The sequence below is a fragment of the Eretmochelys imbricata genome, chromosome 7, assembly GCF_965152235.1.
Source record: "Eretmochelys imbricata isolate rEreImb1 chromosome 7, rEreImb1.hap1, whole genome shotgun sequence".
Classification (NCBI taxonomy): Eukaryota; Metazoa; Chordata; order Testudines; family Cheloniidae; genus Eretmochelys; species Eretmochelys imbricata.
This window is the reverse complement of record NC_135578.1, coordinates 38,726,298-38,747,167: the sequence shown is the minus strand read 5'-3', so window position 1 is coordinate 38,747,167 and position 20,870 is coordinate 38,726,298. Positions and strand designations below refer to the sequence as shown.

Here is a 20,870-nt window from a genome sequence, read left to right as displayed (position 1 = left end):
GACCGATGCATGTTCATTTTCATCATCTGAGTCAGATGCCACCAGCAGAAGGCTGATTTTCTTCTTTGGTGGTTGGGTTCTGTAGTTTCTGCATCAGTGTTGCTCTTTTAAGACATCTGAAAGCATGATCCATACCTCATCCCTCTCAGATTTTGGAAGACACTTCAGATTCTTAAACTTTGGGTTGAGTGCTGTAGCTATTTTTAGAAATCTCACATAGGTACCTTCTTTGCATTTGGTCAAATCTGTTGTGAAAGCGTTCTTAAAACGAACATGTGCTGGGTCATCATCCGAGACTGCTAGAACATGAAATATGTGCAGAATGCGGGTAAAACAGAGCAGGAGATGTACAATTTTCCCCCCCAAGGAGTAGAGTCACAAATTTAACTAACTCTCTTTTTTTAACGAGTATCATCAGCATGGAAGCATGTCCTCTGGAATGGTGGCCAAAGCATGAAGGGACATACAAATGTTTAGCATATCTGGCATGTAAGTATTTTGCAACATTGGCTACAGAAGTGCCATGCAAATGCTTGTTCTCACTTTCAGGTGATATTGTAAATAAACAGGCAGCAGTATCTCCCATCAATGTAAAAAACCTTGTTTGTCTTAGCAATTGGCAGAATAAGAAGTAGGACTGAGTGGACTGGTAGGCTCTAAAGTTTTACACTGTTTTGTTTCAGAGTGCAGTTATGTAACCAAAAAAAAAAAAAAAATGCATTTGTAAGTTACACTTTCACAATTGCACTACAGTACTTGTATGAGGTGAACTGAAAAATACTATTTATATTATTTTTTATTACAAATATGTACTGTAAAAATGATAAACAAAAGAAAGTTAGCACTGTACACTTTGTATTCTGTGTTGTAATTGAAAATGTAGAAAAACATCAAAAAATATTTAATAAAATTCAGTGGTTATTCTATTGTTAAGTGCAATTAATTCTTTGAGTTAAGTGTGTGAGTTAACTGCAGTTAATTGACAGCCCTAATTATTTCTTATCCCTGCCCTGAAATGAAACTAATATCTCAGAAAGGCATGCATATTCAGGTGTTTGATATTTACAGTATTTATATTGGGTAAAATTTTCAAAAGCACCTGAAGTAACTTAGGCTCTTCCTAAGTCCTGGTTTCAACAGTAATTAAGGCCTGGTCTACACCCGTACATTTTGTACCAGTATACCTATTTTGGTTAAGAAAGACCCGATGCCTCTATAAAGGTGCTTCCACTGGTATAGTTATTCCAATGCTCATCTGGGAATATCTATTTTGGTAGATGTACTTGCATGTTGGTATAACTGAAATCACTTCTGAAAATGGGACTTGGCTGCTTTTAAAAATATTACCTATTATGTTTACTGCCTAATAAACACACCATGTAAGATAAGAACAGGGGGATAAAGGGAGCCATCCAGAGAGCAAGGCATTTACATTTCCTTATTAACCCCAAAGGAGGATGGATGAAGTGGAGCAAGCTCACACCACTAACACAGACAATTTGAAGGATTTAAACAAAAATTTTAATCAGGGGTGAGCAAAGTGTATGGAGGGCCATGAATGCTCACAAAATTGGGGAATGAAGGCTCTGGCTGGAGGTAGGGCCAGAAATGAGGAGTTCAGGGTGCAGGGCATTCAGTTGTTTGGGGTGGGGGCTCTGGCTGGAGGTGCAGGCTCTGCGGTGGGGCTGGGAATGAGGGATTTAGGGTGTAGGAGAGTGCTCCGGGCTTGGGCTGAAGGGTTCGGAGGGCGACGCACGGAGCCTCCTTGCTGTCCCTAAACACAGGAGCTGGGGAGGGGACATGCCGCCGCGTGCGGAGCAGCCGCTGACCCCGTTTCCCAGCTGGAGTGTAGAAGCGGGGCAGACCCCACTCCCCAGCAGGAGCTTGAGGGCCAGATTAAATTGGCCAGCGAGCCGTAGTTTGCCCAGCCCTGTTCTAATTGAACTGAAAGTAGAAACCTACACTGGGGGAATGTTTAGACTGCCAAGCAAAGAAGGGAGCTTCCTTTCTGCATTTATACACAAAGAGGAAGCTTGAGAGTACATCTAGCATCATCAATCCGGAGTGAAACCTGCCTTCTGTAGTTGCAAAGGCCTGTGTCCATAGCAGAAACATAACCATTCCATGGTGCAGTAAGGGGAGAGCCTGGGAAGCCTGTACTGCGCAAAGTGAGTGGAGGGCAAGGAAGGCTCCCTAAGCGTGCATGCTGCTTTACAAACAGATCACTGCCCTAGACAGTTTACAGGGCATGAGAAGGTGGTTTAGGATTTAATGCCCACCTCCATTTGCTGCATGTTTATTCTTATTTTTAAAACCTTTGCCAAACAGTGCCCCTGCTCTGTTGCCACTATTTGATAAATAACTATTTAGAAATGGCACCCACTGACTTGAGGCACAAAACTCCTTTAATGGTGCTCTTGCTTGCACAAGGGGCTGCCCATACAAATCCAGTTGCAACACAAGGCCCCATATTTTTACTGCTTTTTATTCCTGCTAGCGCTGCAGCTCCAACACAGCTAAGAGGGAGCAAGCTGGATTTTGTTCCATCTTGCACATCAACAGAACTGTCTACCAATTTCCAATCAGTTACATTTCTGCAACACCACTGTGGAATGGAGAGAACCCAGCGTGGCTCTCTGAGGCTAGGTAGAGTTTGTAGAGCTAAAAGAAAAAAACTTGTTTTCATTTTGATACGGAAATTAGTGATAAACATAGAATCCCATAATTCTATATTAGAAGGATGGAAAGTGATCACAATAAAAAGCCCTTCCACATAGTTGACTGTAGCAGAAGGGCTACCTCATTCATATCTACTGCAAGATACAATAAGCCATAGCTCCCAAACCCTGCCATTTATTCAGTACAAATGGTGAAGTTTTAAAACAGGTTTGGATAATTTGGCCATCTAGGAATGTTGAAGCTCAAAGCCCCAAGAAAGGAGAGAAAAGGTGAAGCATAACTTACTGCTCGATGGTCTTCTATAACTGGCTGGCATGGCTGAACCACAGCTACTGTGGGCTATGGGGCAGTGGGAGAGGTTACAGTTACGGTTGTTTGCAGAGGCACATGTGATTACAGATGGACGGTTCTGAGAGGGAAAAGAACAGAATTGTTATTCAGCAAGGTCACTGGTACAGACAATGCTAGCAGTTGTTCATCACTTAAAAGCACACATTAACTGAAATAATCTTCGCGGGGGCCTGTCAGCTGTGAGCAAATACATTTCATTATGTAAGAGAGGAGGAGAGAGTTATCTGGCTACAAGTAATCCCTAAAATTATCTAATTCAATATAGTAGATTAACGCCAAAATAATACGCCACACAGCAAATCCCATTTTGTACATGATACTGCAATATTAGAACAAAACCTGGAATGTTTTCTTTTGGAAAACATTTGTGAAGACAAAGGTCTAAATATCCTGATAAAAAATAAAATTACATCATAAAAATGACTGTGCATGCAGTAGAATTTGACCTACCTCCCTTCACAGCAGACGTACTCATTTTAACTCTCTCATTAAGTAAAATACCAAGGCTCCTCATATTGGTCTCTCTCATTTTAAAAGAGTCAAGCTCTCCTCTTTCAGGACAGCATCTCAACACTTAAAGTAATCAAAACACAAAGTCTTGATCTCACTTTGGTGTGAGTGTAGTGCAGAACTGACTGTCAACAACATACTGGGGGGAATTTTATTAGCTGCTGTAAAGCTTCCACAGTATCTTCCTTCTGAAGAACCTGAAGTACTTTGCAAACATTATTAATAGGTTAACCCTAGTAGTTAGGTAACCTAACTTTTATAGTTGAAGAAACTGAGGCAATAAGATCAGCTGAATTACTCGCCCAGAATCATGAATTCTCAATCCTGTGCATTACTCCCTATATTGATGTAAAGCATGAAGAGTAGAAAAAAACTCCAAGTGATATCGGAGTCCTGAAAACAGTGGAACAGAAATAGACCAAAATGGCTCGGAAAAGTTTCTCTGGCTCAAGAAGCCATACCTCTTCTGTTGCTGTGGCTTTCCAGCACTGCCTCATAAGCAACACCCTTTCTCCACTTCCAAAAACGCATGCAATTCCCCAAAACTGTTGTCACTGGGCAACCCTGGTAACACCATTATTAAAAACTTCAAACTGGTCCATTTCTGAAGTACTGAGTCATTTCAGTTTAACATTCAGTGGGAAAGGGGGTGGGGGTGGGGGGCGCCTTATGCAAAGGAATGGTCCTGGTTTCTCTAGGTGGCTGCCTGAAGAAAGGTGTGATGAAAAACACACACACTTTAAAATATTTTTGCTTAAAACTTTTGGTATATTTTATGATGCAAGTTCATTTTGCTATGCCCAACTTACATGAATACTGCATTTCTGGAGCACATGACTTGGCTTGCCTGAATCAGCGCAGTTGGCAAATAATTTTCAGTTCATGCCTCACTCTCAATCAGTCGATCTGCAAACTGTACTAAACCTATCCTCAACAGAAAGTCAGTGGAAAAGAGAAATACCAGGGGAGGGAATGGCTTTCATTGTTTAAAATACGTTCAGTTTAGGCACACTGAACAGAGATTTCATTTCACTGCAAGATCAAAGTAAGTTTCTCTGAGTCAAATGCCAGCTACATAAAGCAAAGCAATATTATTTTTTTCACTATTTTTCTAGACATAATGAGCTAAAATGTCCATTCACATCCTACTGCATTGATAGCAGGGGGGAAAGCTTCAGTTACTTGACTCCTTTGTACACAAGGCACAGTGGACACAGATTTCATTTTACATGCTGCATAGTTGGCAGTACTGTGTTTCTTCACCTTGCCTAAGATGATATTTCTCCAAAAAACTGTATTTTATACATATGCAGAAAAATCTATATATGGCTACATGAGTTTAAGAATGGATTTATGGGTGAATGAGTTTTCTTTCTGCATCTTTTCCAGACTTCACAAGAATGCCTGTGCTTGCACTGCCTATTACCACTGTGAATATACTAAAATGAGAAGTACAGAGGAATTAGTAACATAGTGACTACAGTTGCTGAACCTCACTGGCCAAAACCTGTGTTTCTATAGCCACATTAGACACAGAAGCAGATACAGAAACGTGAGCATGTATTACAGTTGCATGAACTTGGTTAAGGTGTAATCAAGCCACAGCCTCCTATTGCTATTTTCCATACACAGTTTCTATACTGTAATCTTAGCAAGGACTCGCCTCACCTCACCATCCCATTTCCCCAAGACACTAGATTGCAACTAAGCTCAAAATGTCAAAGATAACAAAACAAAAATCTGGCCAGCGTGCTTGGGTATTATCCAGTACAAACACCTCATAAGAAACAGCAGAGTATGTCAGTGCTGGCTGCCAGGTTGAGAAACAAGAGCGATATTATCAAAGAGAACCAGTGTCGTCAATGGAAGCCTGTCCCTTCCTTCTCTGTCATCACTGAACAAACTGTTAAGAGGCAGAGAAGAACTGTTGTACATAGAACAATAGCTGTAGAATCTGCACATTGAGTTATACAAGATAGCGGCAAACCTAGGGACAGTCAGGCCATTTCCACACAGCAAGACTTTAAAAATAACAGCCCTGGTTGGATGCCTGCACAAAAGCTGTAGAGAAAGAACTGCAGTGCCAGTCTACAAAAGGGAGAAGAGAAAAACCACCGCACCGACCATAAAATATGAGCTGGTCATCCAGCCAAAAGCTTATTTGTAAGTTGTAGTGGAAATGTTCCCCACTGAAAGATTCATCCACATATATGGATTTACTCTTTGCAATAAATCATGATAGGGGAGCAAGGAATGGCTGGGTACATGTGCCAGCTTATGTTCCCATGCTGCAGCTAGCCACAACTCACTACGGTACAACTTTTAATAAATCATTGGCTGAACAAGATAGAGGCTTTTGATTCCCACTTGAGAGAAGGGCTATGGTGTTGGGGTGAAAGTGGCTTTGACATATAAAAGAGAGGGATTATTATGTAGCATGCGTGAAAATCCACCTCTCTTCACAATGCAGGGATTCTTTAAAAGAAGATGTTGCTCCCAAAATGACAAAGAACAACGACAGAACTAGAATTCCGTGCTTGTGCGAGTGTGTGCCACTGCATGACCTACCTGCTTCATGCCTTCTCCTTTATGTGGCATGGGGTGGAAAGTAAAGCCATTATGGAGAAGAAAGAGATCTCCAATAATAGTTGGGGAACACTATTAGACAATGGCACAACATACTATGTACAGAGAAGATGGTGTCATTAGTTCCACACATAAACCTTTTCACGCTGATTAAATTTGTTCAATGACTTTCTGCATTCAGGGTGGGGCTTTAATTCAGTGATGAGAAGAGCCTTTCAGCAATCTGTATCTCATTGGGTTACAGAGTTGTAGGTTATTCCAGCCTCTTCCTCTTCTTTTCATGTTTCTTTCCTTTCCTTCCCCTCTTCAGTATAGCCACAGCAGAGAGATTTTCAAAGGCACATAGGCATCCTCAAAGAGAGTGGAGCGCCCTTAGTGCTTTTGAGTTGATCAGTTTTATCTAGGGCTATTAAGAGCCCTGCAAACTATTATTTGAACACAGTGAATCAGATCGCTCAATAAGTTTGCATCTCTAATTCAAACACATGCACTTACAAGCTTATCAAAATATAAAATATGTGGGTGAATGGAAGAGAGTTTAGGGAAGCGATTTGCTTTCAAACAGCCAGCCATTTATCTCATGGAACACATTGAATCTTAACAAAATTAACTGTGAAACTTAAAAATAAAATCAAATAAAATTAAATTAATTAAATAAATAAAAAAACCCGACAACCAACCATGTTTTGCCTGAACAGTATTGTTGCCTACCTATTGTAATTCATAACATACTTTGCTTATGTCTGGGAAGTCATACATGTGTGCACAGCAAGGTTTCCTACAACAACCCAGAGAGTCTTATCCATCTAGAAGACAAGTACCTGCTGCCGTTCCACAGAAGTCAGCGCAGGTGTCATGCTGACTGTTCGCGTTGCATCCATGCTGTTTTTGGTCAGTGCTAGAGGTTGATCCATGGTCAAGCTTGGGATTGAGGCATACATGTGATTGGCATGAAGGCTCATTGTTGGGGCAGCAGCCCGTTCTATTGGACTGCGACTCCTGTCTCTGTGCTCCTTTCGATAATCCCCATTGGCAGTCTTGTTTCTAGCAGTTTAAAAAGAAAAAGGCAGTCAATTGTTTTGTTACCGCCATTTCATAAAACCACATCACATAACTCTGGGAAGTGCCCTGCACTCCTATACAGCTGAAATGACATTTGCAAGACAGAGGCCTTTTCAAAAACACCAAGAGACGTGTGCTGCTCAATTCTTCGCGATAAGGTATAAAATAGATCAACCCATCCCCTGTCCATCCCACCATCTCCTGTAAAACACACACTTTTATTAAAGAGTGATTTATGCTTCCAAGCTCTGTCAAGAGATAGTGTCGCATTTTCCCCTAGATTTCCTGATACTTATTTAATGCTTTAAGAATTGAGCCATATTCTGGCTACTGATCATACTTTAAGGCCAGAAACCTACCAATTTAGAATCCTATAAAGTCTACTCCCCTTCCCCACCCTCCTAGCAATAGCTTTCCTTAAGCAATGCTGAAATGTATGGGAAGAACATGTATCAATCACTGCCGTTCTCTGCAGTGGGCAAACGTTCCAGCAGCCGGACACTACACTGCTAAAAACAATAGTGTAGACACTGGGGTACTGATTGATTGTGTAAAGAGCCATATACGGTATATATACCCTGGGGATTCAGGCATGTAGGGCAGTTTACTCACCTAAGCAGTGCCTCACCATCCACACTGCAATTTAGATCTGTGCTAGCTGGGGTATGCAGTGTGCGTACTCTGCATGCTGCCATAGGTGTAGATTACCTTAGGGCCACCTAATTAACATCAGAAGTAACTCCGCTGGAGGCAGTGGGGTTGTTGAAACATGGAACATTTAAAGAGCAGCATCCATTGTTTATTTCTGTCTCAAATGGTTGTATTTTCTTTCACCACGTTTCTTTAATTAGCAAGAGCAGTTCCCACAGAAGATTAATTACAACCAACTGGTGAATTGTCTCCTCAACAGATTCACTCACGTAATTAAGACTTCAACATTTATTGCACTTTAAAAATAAATGATTTTGTATCTTCTTTTGCTTAATAGATATGTATTTGCTATTCATCGGGGGAAGTTGCTAAACAGACAAACCATTCAAAAGGAAACTAATGTGAGAGAGAGAATTGCGCTTTCAACTTGATGAATTATGACATACAGTAGGACATAATCACACATCCACATAAGCATTTGTTTGATTGGCATTCTGGAAAGATCAGTATTTTAAAGGTTAAACTTTATCAAAAGCCCCGTACTGTGGTTCTGGCACATCAAGTTCATACCAGGGATGAAAGAGAGTTAAAAGAGAAAAGTGGCTTTATGAAAAGGCAGGAGAAAAACTTAGAGCAAGAGCAGATCTTATGGAACAAGACTGCCAGATACTCAACAGGGATACTTATTAAATAAATCCATTTAAAAACTTTGTCTTACCCAATCATAACAAAATAATACACAAGAGAGACTTTGCAGAAATGCTGGTATGACTGGAGGGTTGGGGCTGCGAGGGGTGGGGAAAGAGAGAAAACAGCTTTTACCATAATGGTGAGATTATGCCAAAATCAAGATGTGAGCATTATTATTCAATGCTGAAACAACTGACCAGTACAAGAAGCCACTGCATCTTCTAGAGGTCTGGTACGGTTAGAGCTAGCAGGAAAAGGGAAGCTAACAATTGAGAAACTGAAAGTTAAAATCCCACATAACAATTGTAAACAGATGCAAATAAGGAATCCTGAGACCCGTTAACAAGCAATTTAGCCAGCCTTCTTACACAAAATCTAATAGAAATAAAAATGCAAGATTTACGTGAGAGGGTAACCTTTACTTGACTTACCCCTCTACCTGTTTTTATATAGGATTTTTTTTATATTTTAGTTTGTATAGAGGTATTTAATAACTCTGTTTTGACGCCAACTTCTCCGTAGTATTCAGAATCAAAACTACACTTAGATTTACATTATTGTTCTGAACTGTGGCTACCTTTTGTTCACATGTGTGCCAGTAAAAGATGGCTGATTACTCCTCTGGAATATTTAACATATAATATTTAAAGTATAGGAGGGACGAGGAGGTGGGGAAGAGAGAAAGAGAAGGAGAAGGGTATCAGCCACCTCTTAATGGACTGCAGCATCCATCTATGTTAAGAAATGAAATTTTTTTTTCCTTCTAAACTTTCTGTATTTATACTGACCTAACTGTGATTGATGATGAAGCTAGATATTGGCTCTAGGGCCTCATTTGGTTGAAAAAGGCTGTTGTACTTTTTCCATGAAAGAATGGGATTCCTGGTGAGAATATGATTAGCGACTTCAGCACCAATTCTTCCTTGTATTCAGACACAGGGTAAAGGAGCAACCGGCTACTGCTGCCCTTATAACCAAATACTTAAGAGAGCTCACCATAGAAAGCAGTACACAACACACTGGGAAATGTATTCTTACAGGTCTGTGCTTGTGTGCTTTGCTCTATGGCTTTGCCAGCCTAGTAACATTTCAGTACACAAGACAGTCTGCAATATCAGCATTCTAAAGAAAGACGTTTCGGATTGGATTATACTGAGCTAGTGACTGGTATGAGTAGAGACTGGATGGGAAGCATAGCAGTTTCTATATTTGAAGTACAGTAAACTGCTCTTAAAATACAGTACTGAAAATGACCACTGAATGCACAACACAAACAAGCTACGATCTTTCCTTCTGTCTGAAAAGTTTAAACACTGAACCTTATACAAAGTCTCCACTTAATGAGATTTTTTTGTTCAAAAAAAAAAAAAAAATCAATGTAATGAGTTAAACCTGGGCAATAGCAATGAAATGGTCTCGTCAATAAATCATTACATTAAAACACGTTCTTAAAAACAGATTAAGTCTAAATACAAATTATGAGCTAACCTCTAATTGCCTTGCTCACATAAAATAGTCCCTTTGAACCACAACAATACATTTAAGCCAGTGAAATTACTTATGTGATCAATGTAAACAGAATTTGGCCCTACATTATTTTCAAATTTAAGGAAAATCTCTAATGTTAGATGCCAACAGAGAGGGATAATTTTTCCTGCTGCAGCACAATACCATCCACAGTTGCAAACCAGAAAGGCTACACTTGGGTGTATGATCACAACTAAAGCCTATATGGTCTAGTACAGTTTGAAGTATTAGCATTGCTTGGTACAAAACCAAATTCTTCCTGCTGATAAATTCAGATTCTCACTGGCTGAAGAGAATACAATATTATATCCCCTAGATTTTATTTGTCTGTGTAATGAAGACACATCAATTCTCAAAGGCAGAAGTCTCTTCACCACAAAGAGCTGTTTCTGCTGTGAAAATGGAACTGTAGGTTCACAGTTTTGCCCAATGTTTGGGATTTCCATGCCAGAATATTGAATTTGCTGATCAAAATGGCAAAGCTTGACCAGTTATAGGAAACTCAAAAATGTCAGGTTTTTCCATATATTTACATGCAACTCAAATAGCATATATATTTCTATTCAATTTATATAAAGCTTAAATGCAAACAAACATATTTAACATATATAACTTCCTGTCTGTATGTTTCTATAGAACTTCATACCCATTTATACAGGATTCCAACAGAAAAACCTGGCCAGAGGTGGTGGGCCATAGGCTACAGACTTGGAGGATAAGTAAGTATTGCTAAATTCCACTCCAAGTGAGGAAAGGGAGCAAAACCAACGTGGCATTATCCCTCCCTATGATGAGGACCTCCACAGGCTTGGGGGAGAAATAGGAAAGGTGGGGATGGAATTGGGAGCATCTGCTATATGTGGATAACAACTCTACAAAATTTCCATAGGAAATGTCCGTCGGAGTTAAATTCTGCTCCTTTAAGTGTCTGCACCTGCTCCACTCCTTCTACCCCTCTTGGGCACGGAGGTAATGCACAGCCATAAATGGTGAGAAATTGGTAGGTCGCATGGCTCCAGAATGAGCCTTGCTGTCAGGCAGGATTTATGGGGGACTATGAGGAGCAAGAAACAGCAGCACAGAGACTGTCCTGAGAATATTGGGATATCCAGACAGAGAGGAAAGCCATGCCTCATGCCTCTCTGTGGATCCACATCCCCTTCTCACACTGTGAGGATGATCACCTCTGGGCAGGGTATGCTTTGGCCCATTGTATTTAAAAATACTTTTCTTAAGTAATTCACATGAAAATCTATCCAGCACTGACAACGACGAGAAATTTTTGCTACTTCTAGTTTTACAGAGGAAATTCACCATTTTTGTTTGAGTCCAGCACAGATCTTTAAGTACCACACAGACTAGTAACACAAGAGTACTACACAGGCTAGAGTATACTTCCATTTCAGTACTCCCAGGATTAAGATTAACACTAAATTCTTCACTTCACTTATCTTCTCAACTCCTTTTTCACAGGATCAGAGGTGCCCATGATTTTTCGCTGCTCCTTCTGGTCCATGGTATGGGTTCCTAGGTCTTGGAGTTCCAGTCTATTTCTCCTCAAACATCTCTTGACAAAGTCTTTCCATCATATCCTTGGTCCTTCATGTCCATTCTTGCTGTCTTCTTCCTCCCATGCTTTCTTTGTTGGTCATTCTTCTCCCATCCTTATCGCACGTCCAGCCCACCTCAAATGTGTGCTCACCAGCCTATCACTAAGAGTCCAAAGTTCATCTCTCCCCCTGCCCAATTTTTTTCAGGTGCACTCTGTTTACTCTCTGCTTGTCTGCCATTCTCCTTGATGTATTATTTTCTACTACCTAAATCTTCTTTTCTTCCATCTCCTTAAGACCAACTGTCTCCATGGAGCAAGCATGGACAAACACACACAGCATACACTTTTCTTTTCAGTTTGTTACCTAATTGCCAGTCCAACAAGTACTCTTGCCAGCTTTTTCACTGCCACCCATGCTCAATTTCAGTTCTCCAGATCGCTCTCCGGTGGCACTAAGAATACTTCCCAAGCAAACAAATTCATTCTTCTGATTCAGCTTCTTTACTGAAACTTCAATGAACAGGTCTTCTACCACCTTCCCTACTTGCATAACTTCAGTTTTCTTTGTGTCTGCCTTTAAACCATGATCTTTAAAAACACAGATACCCACTTTGATATCATATTTACCAGTTCCTCTTTTCAGCCATCGAGGCCAGATCGTCAACATACATTTGTTTTCTCTGCATCTCCACAAGCTCGGTTCTCCTACAAATTAACGCCATAACTAAGATGAAGAGAAGCTGAGTACACTGCCTTGTCTCAATGCCGCTGTCACCTCAAAATCCTCCGAAATTCCATGTATTGGTACCTACCACCTTAGCTCTTGACCCTTGATACAGTTCCTCAATCATCTCTACTTGTAGTCCCCTCCCATCCATCTCAATACCCTAAAAACCAGCTCTGATAGAACCAAGTCAAATGCTTTTGCAAGATCAATTAATGTTGCATAGCAGTTAAGCCCTCCATTTATCATTCTATCAAACTTCTGTCTCATGGCAAATATTAGTACTCCTTCACTTCCTAAAGCCACGTTGTTCCTCTCCTATATTCTCCTCCTCCTTGAACCTCAACCTTGGCTTTCAAAACTCTCTCAAGGATTTTCAGAGTCTGACTTAACGTGGTGATGCTCCGATAGGCATTTGGATCATTTGCACCACCCTTTCCCTTCTAAAGAAGCACAATCAATCCTGTTCTCAGGTCATCTGGTATCCTAGCTTGATCCCAGCAAACACACAGTAATCTGTGAAACTGCTTTATTTCAATATCTCCAACTGCGTGATCTTATTAACAGTTATCTTGTCTTTGCCAGCTGCCTTACCATTCTTCATCTTATTCAGTGCTCCTTCGGTCTCCTCTACAGAGATCAATACCCCCAAAATTGTCACGAGTGCTTGCACTCACAACTCTCTTGTTTAACAGTCTTTGGAAATATTTTTTCTTTTTAGGGTTAGTCACTACACAATTCCCATTCTTCACAAAAAGATTTCTTCAGATCTTGATTTACACTAAATTTTAGCAACTTTAAATTAAACTTATGGCAGAAAAAAACCCAACTATCTAACCATATAGATCTCTTAGATTCCATTGGTATGGTGACTGTTCATATACTTGATCTGAATACAAGATTAGCTTTATTGATATTAGTACAGGGAATGAATCAAACCCCTTCACATTACTATTATGTAATTTTAAATATACATATTTTGAAAAATTTACATTCACAATGTATTTGTGCAACTGAAAACACTTCCAGTTATGAGACTAGAAAGAAAACGGGCTTGATATTCTCATTACTGGTAACTCAAAGATGTTTCAAAATTTGGAAAGCTTAAATTTCACTTCATTTGTAAAGTTTAGTAGCACAAGCAGAAACATCTTATACAGGAAATAGTTGTTTTGTTGTTGCTTACAAGCAATGTTTACACTAATAGTATGAAAACAATTATTCTAATAACTTACACGAAAATAGTATTCAATGAATATTGTATTTATTTCTTTTGATTTTTTTTACTCCCATCTAAATTATGTTTTGGAAAACTGCTCTATGCTTGTTTAGATACTTTATGCTCTTGCCAAAGGGGCCATCAGAATTGCTTCCATGTCTGAAGATAATTGTATTTCACCAAAATGAAGTAGTTCTGTATATCCAGGCTTCTTAAACTAGTAGGGGTAATTGCTGGCTATCTTTGAAAGATAAAGATTTGTAATGCATAATGAATGACACTATTTAATTGACCAAGCACAGAATCCCTCACTGTCTCCAAGCCTCTCCATCCCTTACAAAATTATTATGGGTCAAATCCTCAGCTGGTCTCAGTGTAGCACAGAGGTGAGCAAACTACGGCCCATGGGCCACATCCGGCCCACAGGACTCTCCTGCCCAGCCCCTGAGCTCCTGGCCCAGGAGACTAGCCCCCGGACCCTCCCCCACTGTTCCCCCTCCCCCGCAGCCTCAGCACACCATGCTGCTGGTGGAGTGTATTAAACTGCTCCGCGTAGGAATGTGCTACTGGTAGCAGTTACGGAGAGCAATTTACTACACTACACCAGCACAACGCTCTGGGCGGTGCGGTTGCAGTGCCGCCAGCCACCAGTGCTCCGTGCTGTGCGGTCAGGGAGCAGAGGAGGATGGACCGAGGACAGGGGAGTTCGGGGTGGTGGTCAGGATGGAGTCGGGGCAGTCAGAGGGCAGGGAACGGGGGGTGGTGGAATGGGGGCAGGGGTCCCGGGGGGACAATCAGGAAGGAGGGGGAGTTGGATGGGGCGCTCAGGGGCAGGGGTTCCAGGGGTCAGGGAGTGGGGTGTGTGTGGATGGGGCAGGGGTTCTGGAGGGGCAGTCAGGGAACGGGGGGGGTTGGATGGTCCGTCAGGGGGTGAGAAGCAGGGAGGGCGGGCAGATAGGCAACGGGGGCACAGCCTGGCACAGCCTCCCGTAACCAGCCCTCCATACAATTTCCGAAACCCGATGTGGCCCTCAGGCCAAAAAGTTTGCCTGCCCCTGGTGTAGCATCACTGACTACAATGGAACAACTCTGCTCTACTCAAGTTGAGGTTCTGGCCCTGGTGTGTGTAAATTTCAGTGACAGAATGGGTTGTTATATCAGTAAAAGAGAGCACCCTCACCCTGAAACCTTCTATCTGCTTTCCAGTATAATTTTTCTAAAATTATACATTGCTCAAATCTTCAGTCCTTTTTCCCAGTGCTTAAAAACAGACATTGTTTTCCATGTTTCTCCCCAGTGAATCATAACCAAGGCTCCAGTGCTTACCAAGCATCATGTGCTTAGATCGATGTCATACCAAAACCACACACATCCTGACTGTTCGATGAAAGTCTGCTTCAATTTGGTTCTAAATAATGTTTGCTAATTGAAAGCAATGTTTCAGTCCTGTGCGTTAAGCAGTTCAAAGGTAGTTACCCCACATTGTTCTCAACGATTTTTGAATTGTATAACCTTTAAATGCTGCTGCTGCTCTGTGTACTGGCAGAGAACTGTGGTAATTCACACCCATCCTAGAGGAACAGACTAACTCTGCCAACTGTTTAAGGAAAAGAGAAAAGAGAGGCCCAGTGAAGGGGACAGCTTTGCTTACACTGACTTCCAGCATGCAGTTTCTTAAGGAATGGATGCCAAAATGTTACTGTATCTCCAACTGGAGAAATCACAAATGTCCCAGAATCCCTTTGGCAGAAAAAGTTTTTACTTGAAATGGTTGTACTATAAAAGTATATGGCACACGCAGAAAGAACAAGATTCCACTTACACAGCTTTTTAATTTACTTTCCAAGATGTTCTTCCTTATACACGCACTATGCATTCTATGGCTAAAAGTAAACCAATGTCTATACCTTGACACAAGACTCAAACATTATTTTAATGTTTTGACAGGAAGTTTCAACATCTTTCTTTGATAGTCAAATTGCTAACACAGCCATTAAAGAGTCAGCATTTACTACCAATTACAACGGTCACATGACATTACCACTATTAGAAAAAAGAAACTATTGTATCTGTTTCAGAGTAGCAGCCGTGTTAGTCTGTATTCTCAAAAAGAAAAGGAGGACTTGTGGCACCTTAGAGACTAACAAATTTATTTGAGCATAGCATGCATCAGAGGAAGTGAGCTGTAGCTCACGAAAGCTTATGCTCAAATGAATTTGTTAGTCTCTAAGGTGCCACAAGTACTCCTTTTCTTTTTGTAACTGTGTAGTAATGCTGCACAAATGTTGACATTTCAATGGTTACTACTGCACACACAATCTTTTGAGGGTTGAAAGAACCCAAATGCTTCTGTTAAACATTATTTAAGGAATTCCGATCAACTGGTAGAAAATATCTTTCCACAGTGTTATTAATGCAGCTTGTATTCCCCCCACCCTCTTCAAAATATACCTATTTACATACTTCACCTAAAACATAGCCAGGTGAGGAAAGGAGCACCTCGGTACCATTTCACTAATGAATAAAACTGGGGGGGGGGGGAGGAAGTGTAACATTGTTCCTCACTAATTAAGAACCTTTAATTAAAAGGAAAATTAGATAAGTTGCACTATAAATGCCAACCTAATTATCAGAAGTACCACTACAATCAGCTAACATAAGCAAACATTCTTTGTGCCTGAATAGAAAAATACAGCCAGGTCTACTTTGCTTAGCTAGTAGCCCATACACATTCCTGTTTTCCCTATCATGCTACAGAGATTTTTTTTCCCCCTTAACTCTAAACATCTTTATTCTTCCCTGTTATTTCATTTCACAGCTTAGTAGTCAACCCTAAAAAGCCTCAAAAGTAGGCAATTTACACCAGTCTAGGAATTTGTGGGGGTTTTTTTTTAAAGCATCACTACCCCACAGAATCTGAACTTCAGACTGGTTTTCTGAGAAGGATAATTTTATTTTGTTAGCGAACAATGTAATTTTTGTTGTATATTGTTCCCTTGGGGAAAATCTGATGATCTAACCTGAATTTAAAAACCCTGTTCTGTACTGGCCAACGCATCCAACCTGAAACTAACTACTGATCTTCCACAACGGTTTTCTTGTAGCACCACTGTGGCAGTTCTGCCTCTTGCCACATTTTCGGAGAGTGAATTTATACTGGTGTACTCTTCTAGAAGTGCAGTTTGTGGCTCAAATGGATACAAAGATGGACTTTAACTGTAGCCAGCAAATTTTCCATTTCTTCTCCAATTCAAAACCATTTATAAGGAAAGAGGCAGGTGGCTCATTTTCATTTTATAGCATCAGGTTGGAAACACCACTCAATAAAAGGCACCTAGCATTTTTAGGTGCTCTCCAGAAGCTTGTCCAGCAATCAATAATTAAATTTTACTTTTCCAGACTAGAACTTTGATTATCTTAGACTGCCAATCAGATTTTTCCTATCTTGAATGTCAGATTCACTTCGGAGATTTGACCATTACATTAGTGAACTGAACCAAAAACAAAATATGGAATACAAAAAAGATGAGGCTAGAGGTAAGGATTAATGAAAGTTTGTGGAAGACAGATGTGTCCTTTTTGCTGAAGCAGAATTTTATGGTTTCTACCTTCTATTACTTGTACTTAGCACACTTTTCCTGTGTTGCCGCCATTGGATGTCAGTAGCCATTTTAGTGAACAGTGCATTTCTATGTAAATATGGAGTGTCAAAATACTGAGACGTGAATGTGTTTTCTGTCATGTATTTTCATATTACTTAGACATCCTGTAATGCAGCAGCTATTTCAGGTTATTCTTATCTATTCACTGAAACAAACAGCTCATTAGCTGTTCGGAATCATGATGTCCAATTGGATACTTAGATACAAACCTAATCTCCCTTGGGAATAATTTCACAGCAAAAATAGAACAGATTACCATGAGTTGTAAAAAACAGTAAAGAGTTTTCCAATGCCAATATATGCCATAAGAAAACACTTTCAGGAGGAATGAGGAGCTACCTATTCATGATGAGTTACTATTCATAAAAAAAGTATGTAAGAAATGCAGAATGCACAGAAGCTGAAATACAAATCTAAGGTACAATAAAACAATGGACACAATCGTGGATCCCAACTCTAATTTCATCATAGAAAATATTGTTTCTTTCTCTTCAGTAAGTGCTGGTAGACTGACAAATGTTTTAAATGGATGTTTTGCTACATGTACTGACATTCCCATATACAGTAAGTAAAGCACTATGTCCCACTAGTTGATAAATTATTTTGCTTTCTGTTGATTCTTGTAGAGTGTGGCTAGAGATTCTCTAGGACATACTGTAATGTTATGGTGTGTGGATATGTGTATTATGCCAAAATAATTTGAAATAACAGGGAAAGAGCTTCAGAAATAATGAGCGCTGCCAGGTTTGCTGAAGGAACTGCAATTAAAAAGCCTATCTTGACAGAGAGTCTATCTCGAAAGGAAGCTCCCAGTCTACTCATTCAAAAGGTAATGGAAGAGTTTGCAAGAGGATTTAGTTTTAGGCCTTGGATAGAATTTGATGTTGTAGGGGTGTACTGCCCTCTTTCCACTATAAAAAGGGAACCAAAAAGCAGCTATGGTTTGACTCTTGATTACTTCCTGAAGCATGGATGGTACCATCGCATGGCATTTCAATATTATCACATCAGTGAGGAAAAGTGTCTGAATACAGTAGGTCATTGTGACAGTTGCAGATAGCTTCCTGAAATGTAGGACTCCTCCAGGAGAGTACCCATACCCATAACCCTGTTACTTAGACTGCATCCAGATGGAAGTCAACAGTTGGCCATGACTTTCATCTCTCTGAGCCAGGAGAATTAATATTAAGCCTTGTGCCAATCTCTGGTCAACCACAATGAAGAGAAACACTTCCTGGTCATCTATCCTGAGACATTACACAAGTGGTTTCCTTATCCTAATCTGCTGTGAAATTGTCTGTAATTGAGGGCCCATTTCTGGAAAAAAGCTAAAATATGGTCTGGTTCTGTGTCCTCTCCACTGCTTTAAGCTATTGTTCAAGGATGGCAGCACCTGCAGCTTGCCCCGAGTGTATGCAGTAAGCTAGAAAAATGTATAAAGCAAGATTTTCTGCAACATGGAAAGTCCAAGAAACAGAGGGCAGAAGGGCTGAACATTTCAAAAGCATCAGAAGTAAATAAAACAAACATCTGAAAGAGAAAGGAAGCTATATACTCTGTCTTTACAAAAGACATCAGCTGCATTCACGTCTGAATACTACCGAAAAGCTATTTTTAAAAGGTAGTTAATACTACGTATATTCAAACAGAACTACTTCTCTTCAAAATCAATATAAGCACTGGAGGCAGTAAGCATAGTCATGAAGTTATTGGAGCGGACTGAGAGCCAAGAGAACTTCGTTCCATTTTGAGGCAACAGTGTGACAGCTAGTGCCCTGCCTGAGACAACACAAGTTTAGAGGCAGGGCACTAGTTGCCAGGATGGTTGTACTCAAGTGATGGCTTCCTGAGCACACACCAGATTAATGCATGTATGAGGGTGCTCAACAGAATGTCTTCCCAATGGGAAAGTCACTTATTCTCTTTGTGCCTCAGTTTCTCCATGTATAAACTTATACCAGCCTCCTAGGTATGTAGTGAGGTTTAATTCATTAATGTCTATAAGGTGCTCTTGATGGCTTGGCAAGAATGACCTATAGAAGGGCAAAGTATTATATAGAAGGATGGGGATGAAGTTTTGCTGGAAATTTCTAGTTATCACATGAATCGTAGGGGTGGAAGGGACCTCGAGAGTTCATCTACTCCAGTCCCCTGCACTCATGGCAGGACTAAGTATTATCTTTCTAGACCATCCCTGACAGGTGTTTGTCTAACTCCACACGGGAAGAAAATCTGAATGTGTAAGTGGCATGCAGGAAGAGCAACGAGAGGCAGAAAAGCAGTTAGAAGCTCGGAGGGGTACTGGAGAGTTCCCCAGGGACAGCTGTAAAATGATTAATCTGTATACAAATGCAATGCCTCACAAATACCTTCAGCAGGCATCTCCTCTTGCATTCTACCCGTCATGGGTCATGGGCCATCTTTCATAATTCAGCCACGTTAAAATCCTTTTGAAGTCTTACTCTTGGCTCATGCAACAGACATTTTACCCCAAGTCACTGGAAATTACTGTAAAACAGCTTATGATCACACAGAGAAAACTGTTGGCCAATCCAAGGAAGCAAGTTTACATATAAAATACGCACAGCAGTGCTGTATCTGATTGCAGTAAAATTAGCTGCATGAGTCTGAGCTCCACATTGCCAAGACAGGAGGTATGTTATCTGTTCTAGAGGAGCTGGGAACCCTGGTGTGGTAAGCTGCTGTTAATAAAGCCAGAGAGTAGAATTCTGTACAATGCTGTTAATGGACACCAAAAACAGTGATTATTTCTCTCATTAATATTTTCTTAGGCTTTGTCTACACTAGCATCTTTGTCAGTATAACTTATGCCACTCATGAGTGTGAAAAAAACCAACCCCTGACCAATATAAATTACACCGACAGAAGCTCCAGTGTGGGCAGCACTATTTCGGTGGGAGACACTCTCCCGCTGACATAGCTACCACCACTCGTTGGAGGAAGTTTAATTATGTCGACGGGAGAGCTGTCTCCCGTCGGCATAGAGCAACTACACAAGCGATCTTGCATTGGGACAGCCGTGCCGCTGTAAGCTCTCTAGTGTAGATATAGCCTTAGTTACACTAGTTTGGTCTAAAATTTCTCTAACATATCCACTGTCAACCCTCACACAACCACTTATACAAATGTAATGCACCAAGATAGTGAGCTTATTCTAATCAGTTTATGGGCCCACTCCCTTAGCATACAGAATGCCTTTTCAAGTCTATGGGAGTTTATTCAATTTTTATGCAGGTAAAACACTGCGGGACTAAGCCCTTTTTTGTCCCAATCTTTGTGGAAGCATATATTATGGAAGGTCAAAAGGTAACAACAAACAGGACTTGGCAAATTTATTAAACAAGAACTTGATCATGAATAGGAAAGCAGGTGTATGAAAACCATGGCCACTGACTGCCTTTGAAGTACTAAATCTGGTAACTGAGCAAAATTTATTGGCAGTAGATTATAGCGATTCTTATCTCAACCTAAAACTAACAGTTCTTACAACACAGAAAAATAGCTCTGAACCATCCAGTTCTTAGCAAGTACAATCTCTATTCACCAGATGTGCGAGTAGCATTAGTTGGTGTGAACAAGAGACAGCTCAGAAAGTATACAAGCCTTATGGACAGAGATTTAAAAGATAGTCCTAAA

At 40.5% G+C, this 20,870-nt stretch overlaps 1 protein-coding gene across 7 annotated transcripts in view; it reads right to left on the bottom strand.

The window, feature by feature from the left end:
- The window catches only part of VGLL4 (vestigial like family member 4), a 160,419-nt gene that overhangs the window by 3,945 nt on the left and 135,604 nt on the right, over positions 1–20,870 (bottom strand). For all 7 annotated transcript variants that reach the window (XM_077822324.1, XM_077822325.1, XM_077822327.1 and 4 more), the window contains 2 exons: positions 6,948–7,170; positions 2,965–3,088 (listed from right to left, as the gene is read on the bottom strand). In XM_077822324.1, the coding sequence (XP_077678450.1) occupies positions 2,965–3,088; positions 6,948–7,170 (347 nt within the window). The remainder of the gene's footprint in view (positions 1–2,964; positions 3,089–6,947; positions 7,171–20,870) is intronic.